At 41.5% G+C, this 7746-nt stretch overlaps 1 protein-coding gene across 3 annotated transcripts in view; it reads left to right on the top strand.

Moving 5' to 3' along the window:
- The window catches only part of EPS8 (epidermal growth factor receptor pathway substrate 8), a 237029-nt gene extending 229716 nt beyond the window's left edge, over positions 1–7313 (top strand). For all 3 annotated transcript variants that reach the window (XM_045288418.1, XM_045288420.1, XM_045288419.1), the window contains 3 exons: positions 2657–2837; positions 4181–4310; positions 6054–7313. In XM_045288418.1, the coding sequence (XP_045144353.1) occupies positions 2657–2837; positions 4181–4310; positions 6054–6167 (425 nt within the window). In that variant the 3' untranslated portion in view covers positions 6168–7313. The remainder of the gene's footprint in view (positions 1–2656; positions 2838–4180; positions 4311–6053) is intronic.
- The last annotated feature ends 433 nt before the right edge of the window (positions 7314–7746 follow it).

Genomic DNA, 7746 nt, shown 5'->3' with positions numbered 1-7746 from the left:
TTCCAACAGCACTGCAAGTATCCACTCGTCTATTCCAACAGCACTGCAAGTATCCACTCGTCTATTCCAACAGCACTGCAAGTATCCACTCGTCTCTACAAAGACATTTGGAAGACAGCGACTTGGTTGACTGACTAAAAGAGATCCGTATTCATGCTCTTTCCAGTGAAATGTGATCCAATATCATGTGAAAATTATCAAACAATATAAATAACATGCAAGTGAAATCTTGGAGAGAATAAATCAAACAGTTGCAGCAGTAATAAAAAAAAAAAAAGGAATTGCCAGAAATTCCATCCCAATTCAGAAGGAGACATGGAACAAGAAATATCATTGTGACCTCAGATAGATCTTTTTAGAAAGTAGAGAATACCAGAAAGATGTTTACCTTTGTTTTATTGACTCCAAGGAATTCAACTGTGTGGATTGTTACAAATTATGGATAACATTGTGAAGAATGGAAATTCCAGAACACTTAATGTGCTCCTGCAGAACCTGTACATAAATTAAGAGGCAGTAGTTCGGACACAACTAAAGGGACACCGAGTGTTTTAAAATCAGGAAAGGTGAATGTCAGGGTTGTGTCCTGTCCCTGTATTAATCAGTCTCGAGGCAGAGTACATCATCTGAGAACCTAGACTGTGTGAAGCATACAGTTAGGAGAAGGTGCATTCATATTCCCTGTGCTGCAGATGACACCACCTTACTTGCTGAAAGCAAAAAAGATTTGAAGCACTACTGGTAAAGAGTAGGGATTGTACCTCAATATAACAAGTTTTTTTTTTTTTTAAATCCTCCCAATTGGGCCACTAAGCAAAATCACAATAATCTGAGAAAAGCGCGATGTTGTTGAGGATTTTGTTTTAATTGGATCTACAATCAATGCCCCTGGGAGCAGCAGTAAGGAAATCAAGCCACATACTGCATTGGTCAGACATGCTTCAAAAGACCTCTTAATGAACAAAACTCACCTTGCTGGCGACAGTGTGCCTGACTCAAGCTATGGTATTTTCAGTCACCTCATATGCATGTGAAAGCTAGATAGTGAATGAGCAGGACCACAGAAGCATTGATGCATTTGAATTCTGTTGTTGGTGAAGAACATTGGCGGTGCCAGGATCTTCCTGAACATCAACTAAATCTGTTTGGAAGGAAGTACAGCTAGAATGCTCCTTAGACGCAAGGATGGCAAGATTTTGTCCCAGGTGTACTCTTGACGTGTTATCAGGAGAGACCATTTTATTTATTACTTGGGAAATAAGATGATCAGGTCAGAGCAGGAAATGGGAAGGAAGCCATTGGGGAAACAACGTGGAAGGTATGCAGAGAAAGTAGGTGCTAACAGAAGGATTGGAAGCTCAAGCTCACCGAGATGTGCGTCAGAAGAAAGACCTGAAATTCTACTTCCCCAAAGCAGCCGTTGAAAGCCCTGTGGAGTACAGTTCTCCTCGACACGCAGATGGGGTCACCACAAATCAAGAATAAGCTGCGTAGCACCTGGGTTTTAGTATAGGTAATTTTTCATGGAGTTTTGCTAAAAGGGAACCAGAGAATTGAGTGGGACCGTAAGTGGAAAGGAACATGGGATCAAGGAGGGTGTGTTTAACAATGAGCGAAATAATTGGGAAATAATATCCTATCAGTATGCCGATGAAATGCCTCAATAAAGAAGAAAAAATGATCGTGTCAGAGAAGTAGGGGAGAAATTGCTGTCAAACCCTTCAAAAAGTTCATGGAAAGTAGAATAAAAAAAGAATGGAATCTTTTAAAAATGCATATTTTGAAGCTCCCTCCTATGTTTTTGGCAAAAGACGTATGTGTCTAATGAACACCCTGTAAGAGGGGTTGGTCCTAAGAGCGTGGAAACGATTAACCTATAATGATACAAAGCTCACAGCTGTGTATATAGATAAAAGATGAAGATTTAATAGTAGGGGGAACTGTGGAGATTCCTTTCTAATGTCTTCATTTTATTTATTTATTTTCTCAAGAATTGTCCCTTCAGAGCAGGAAATGAAAAGGAAGCCACTGGGGAATTGGTGTTGGAGAAAATATAATATGTAAATACAGGGAGTAAGTTTCTCTGGGTTAGCCTTTCATTGGGCAGATAGAAGTTCTGATGTAAGACTTGGCCCTGCTTAGGATAGGCTGCTTAGTATACCCCTGGCCTCTATCCACAAAATGGCTATAGCACTCTCCCCCACAAGTTGATAGAACCAAACATGTCTCCAGGTAGAGCCAGATGCCCCCCGAGTCAAAAGTACCCTGAGTTGAGAACCAATGGGTGAGGGAAATGTGTGATTGCTGGTGAAAAGTTTGCAGCTTCAGTGAGCTTCTTGATCATGGATTGAACATGTGTTCGTTCAGCATGGCTCTGTCCTAGTCAGCTGCCCAGGTGGAGGGATGGAATAGTTCAAAAAGATTTGACCAACATTGGGGTTTTGCCAGATGAGTACAATGAAGAGAGGAGTGGAAAGTCAGGGGCTGATTTGAATAGTTGATCACTGAACTGTGGGTGGATGAAAGTGAGCAAAGAGCTGCTTGGGTCCATAGATTGTAAGTACTCCTGAGGGACAGGAGTACCAGGCTTGAGGTGCTGAGGAGCGTGACATCATGTGGGGGGCTTCTAAATAACCTGCTCTGTGTTGGTGTCTAGGAAGAAAATCTCAGATGGAGGAAGTGCAGGATGAGCTCATTCACAGATTGACCATTGGTCGGAGTGCTGCTCAGAAGAAGTTCCACGTGCCACGGCAGAATGTGCCAGTTGTCAATATCACGTATGACTCCACGCCACAGGATGTGAAGACCTGGTTACAATCCAAGGGATTCAACCCTGTGTAAGTCGCTTGGACCAGGCTGCAATATTGTGCGTAAAAGATGCCTTGTTCTTATATTGGTCCCAGAAATTTCACAAATGACTTAAAAACAAGCAAACCACCACAAGAGTTCAAACTGCATTGGCTACATAGTCAAGACAATAGTTATTTATAAGAATTGGGAAATGCCAAAATACCTGTCATTTGACAGCAGTTTGCTTGGGAGTATATCTATCTGTTCATCTTTGGTCCTTGAAGCAACCAGTTAGTCGCCCTCAGGTCCGCAAACTTTCTCTTCCTCCTTAACTTTCACAGGGTAGGACTACGGCCTTCCCATGCGGGCCATACAGCATAATCTTTCCTTCTGCTGCAGGATATAGTAGCTCAGGCAAATTAAAAATAGATACCGTTCCCTGTTAGATTAGGATATAACAGAACTTTCCCTCTAATCAAACACATTGTAAAGTTTCTATTACCTATAGTTTAAGCCATGTATAAATGTTATATATATATTTGGCACAGCGAACTATTTAAATATAGACATTTCATGGGACCTTAAACGATTATATGGGTAGCACAGGTGAGAACTGGACTGCTAACTTCAAGGTTGGCTGTTCAAACCCACCAGCCACTCTCTGGGAGGAAGATGAGGCCATCTGCTCCCATAGAGATGTATATGCCTTGGAAACCCTCTATAGGGTCACTGTGAGTTGGAATTGACTGGTTGGCAGTGGGATTTTGGGGGTTGACATAGTGAAAACTTACCTAGTCTCAGGGCTTTGAAACGGTTTCTCATCCCCTGCTGAGAACTTGCAACTCCACCTCAGAGATGCTCATCAGAATCTACATTTTAACAAGGTCCCCAGGTGATGATACTTACAGGGCAGTAAGAACATCAGAATCACCTGGAGATCTTGCTCAATGGTAAGCTCTCATTCAGTGTAACTGGCACAAAAATGTATATTCTTAGCCTTGCTCTGCATGACTGGAAAAATAGATACACTAGTTAGTAAAATGCCGGATTTCTAGAAAATGATTGATTCCTTCTGGGAAACACCAAGTTTGAAGGAATAAAAATTAAGCATAATACACAGTAGTGATACACAGTTCAGATTTGCTCTTTTTTGATTCTTTATGATCACAGTCATATATTAACAGTTTAGGGGCTTTTCCTTTGGCACGGTCCGGACAGGGTGCTGATGTAGTTTAATAATATTTTCAGTTATGGAACACTACTAGCAGGATCAGAAAAATATGCTCAATTTTATTTTCATTTTTTTTTCATAGGTAGTGTTTTTAATGCTACATTTCCTTTTTAAAAACTTATTTATTCCCTTTCCTCCCCCCCCTCCTCGCCCCCCTAGGACTGTCAATAGTCTCGGAGTATTAAATGGTGCACAACTTTTCTCTCTTAACAAAGATGAACTGAGGACAGTTTGCCCCGAAGGGGCCAGAGTCTTCAGCCAAATCACTGTACAGAAGGCTGCACTAGAGGTAAGACTTGTCCCCTTAGGTGGTGGCTTTCTCCATTACTCGAGTGTCCACTGCGACTTGGAAGCTCTGAACAACGGCATGTGCCCACGCTGCTCAGTGCCTCCCCTTTACACAGCTGAAGTCGTTTAGACTCAGCCTTCGTCATGTGTCACGGGAAATCGTTAACGACCATTTGCAGGGAGATGAGTGTATAGTAAATGCTTGGGCAACAACCAACTTGGACATTTAATAAAAAGCGTAAGGTGTTCATGATATATGCAGGACCTACTTTTGTAAGCATTTTAGTGTGGACACAGTCGTGAGCAATCACTTCTAGTGAATAGATAGCCTTAAGAGGTGAGACGCTTGTCCCTCTTGTAATATGTAATTAAGAGCTCCTAATAGGTGGTAAAAGGACTTACATATGTGACTGAGTGTCGTAGGCCGAAATAGGGAAAGATTGATGAAAACCGAGAGCCCTTCAGAATGTGTGGAGTCTTGCTTGTCTGGACGAAAGCAGGGGACAGGTGCTTCCTAGATTGGATCGGCTTCCCAGATCCTGCTTCACTTGAAGTGCACGGGGAGCAGCTCCCAGTGGTTACTTCTGACAGCTCGTAATAATGTCCAGGAAAGTCCTATTTGGGCTTTCATAAAGGGATAGAGACTTGAGCGTAAAACTGGCGCCTGGCTGCCTTTTACTGGCATATAATGAAAATTCAGCGAGTAAGTAGCCCAGACTAAAATAGTTTCATGTCTACAGTAAACCATTCCCAATGTCCCTTAGAAACTTTCCTACAACATTGCTGTTTTCCAAGGGTTTTTTTATTTTTATTTTTTCCCCCCAAGGTTTTATCTTAAGAGTTTGATATGATTCCTTTCCATATGGTCAGTATGTGTAAGGATCACATCTTTTCTGAAGTTGTTTTGTTACTGTTGTGAATTCTAACTGTGCTGAGGATGTGTGGATTACTTATTGAGGGAATGATAGAATATTCTAATTCATGTTTTAGCCCCAAACTGCCTCACGTCATTTGTCCAGGTCTGTCACTGCCTATTTTCCTGGCGGAGGATGAAGGCAGAGGTGGTGAGCGGAGCTGTCTCCCACTCTCCAGCAACCTGCCCACTCCCCTCTTCTCTTGCTTCTCGCCTCCTCTGGTGCATAAACCCCTGAGTTATCAGAGCTCTCCAGGGAGGACAGTGGAGTGGGCGGGTGCAAAGGATAGTCTTTAGAGTTGAGAAAAGAGAAACATCCGCATGATATCAGAGGTTCAGTATTGGTTAGAGGGAAACTTGGCATCTTCCCAGCCATTGTATTTGGTCCTGATTTTAAATCTCCTAAACCGGCAGGGGCAGTTCTGTTCCACCCCACAGGGTCTCTCTGAGCCTGAATCAATGAGGTGGCAGTGAATTTTTGAGAAAGGGTGATAAGAATCTTGCCTGAGTTCAAGGGGAGTTCTTTGATCATTGGATTATTGATTTATCACTATCACATCCAGGTGAAAGGTGTGTGTGTGTGTGTGTGTGTGTGTGTGTGTGTGTGTGTGTGTAGGGGTTAGGTTCAAGGTATTTTATAAATGAAAAAGTATTGGTGTTGATATGTCAGTAAAGTCTGGAACATTACTTACATGAGGGGCAGCCTTCCGTTTTTCTCAAGAGACATAAAAGGAAAATGTAAAGGACATTTTACCCCAAGCCGTTTCATGACACAGCCCACAGCTAACACAGAGCAGTCATGATTTTGTCACAATCTTGTTTATTTTTCAGGATAACAATGGCAGCTCTGAGTTGCAGGAAATTATGCGCAGAAGGCAGGAGAAAATCAGCGCTGCGGCCAGCGACTCCGGAGTGGAATCTTTTGATGAGGGAAGCAGTCACTAATTGGATTTTATGTATTTGTCATTAAATCTTCTCCTCGGCATTATTCCAACATGCTTTGTTTTAAGAAGTCATGAAGGGAATGTCAGATTTTAGTGTCTTGGTCCCGTTAATTTATCCCCACAAAGAACGGATGTGCACCTGAGGAAGCAGGGCACTTGCCTCTGGGCCCCTGGTGGTTGTTAACAGGGACAATTTTTAAACGGCATTTGCTGGACCTTGAGCTATATGTCACCTGCTTCACCAAGGTGAGGCTTTCGTTATTGGTTTAATTATTTCTTCCAAATCTCAGTGCATAATCAGGAATTTTTGACAGGGAGGAATTTATTTATTGCAACAAAGCAAGGAGCTTGCCCTTGATTGAACATCTAGGCAATTTCGATTTGGACTGCCATCCAGTGTCTGTCATTTCGAGTGTAGCTCACGTTAGGCTGGTCTCTACTTTCTCAGGTCTCTTTTCTGGCATGCGCCATGATAGACTGTTTAGAGTTATTTAAAGTTCCTAATGCCAAGAATTGAGGGGGGAACACATTTGAATAAAGTGTAAAGTACAACAGGGACTTTCACATGCAAATGTAAACCTAGGAACATTCCCAAGACATTTTATTTATCGTGACTCTATTGATCATCATCCCTTGTATAGCTTGTATTTTGATTTGGTTTATATTTTACTTACTATGTATACTGTATCCTTATATATGAGAAAGCACAAGTGGAAAAGAGGTCATACTCAAAATCTGTCAAAGAAAGTAGCCTTCACTGACGTACAGTACAGTATTTTGCTTCATGAAGGCCTCGGTTCTGAATATTGATGTACACATAATAGGGGCCATTTTATGTGTTTATCTGTGTTATTCTGTTTCTTGTCATCAGAAGCAGCTAATGTACACATATTTTAATCCTGTGAAAGATTCGAGATAGAGAAAAGAAAAAGATACCTAACCATCAACAAATGTTATTTTTGCAAACATGATTTTTGTCATTAAATGTTGTATTATTTCACTTATATAAAGCAGATGTTATGTAAGAATGTTGTATATTTTAACATAAATTCATTTAGGAAGATTGCCTAGATTCATTAATTTTCATAGTGCCTTTTTCACGAGTCAGCTGGAAAGTCTGCAATAAACAGTATTTGCTGTATGTGAATACATGGTCTGTCTCTGGCAAAAAAGTAAAAGATTGTGCTACGTGGAGGGGACCACAGTTGGGCGGAGTGTAAGCAACAGAGGTCGACTTGTGTTTTCATTGTAACGAGTGGTAGCCCATCCCAGGATGTGTGAATACTTTCTTTCTTTCACCGTTGCCTTATTTTCCACTCCCATCGTTTCCTCATGCTGTCTAGTTATTTGGCCCAGTAGTGAAAATCACACTTCAGCAACATGTGTGGTTACTGTGTGACCTCACATAAAGCCTTTCCTAGCTGTCTATGAACCTCTCTTCATGCTATTTTTATAGATGATGAGATTCAAGCCCTTAGAGCTAATTAATGTTCACCAAATCAGGGAGGATTTTATTGCTCCCATTTCTCCTCTTCACTTGTCTCTCCATAAGACTCCCCCCACCTGACAATGTAGACAAA

Source organism: Echinops telfairi, unplaced genomic scaffold, assembly GCF_000313985.2.
Source record: "Echinops telfairi isolate 266 unplaced genomic scaffold, ASM31398v2 ScPeMD7_21;HRSCAF=78, whole genome shotgun sequence".
Lineage (NCBI taxonomy): Eukaryota > Metazoa > Chordata > Mammalia > Afrosoricida > Tenrecidae > Echinops > Echinops telfairi.
Note: the sequence above shows the minus strand (reverse complement) of the source record. Positions and strands in the feature narration are given on the sequence as shown.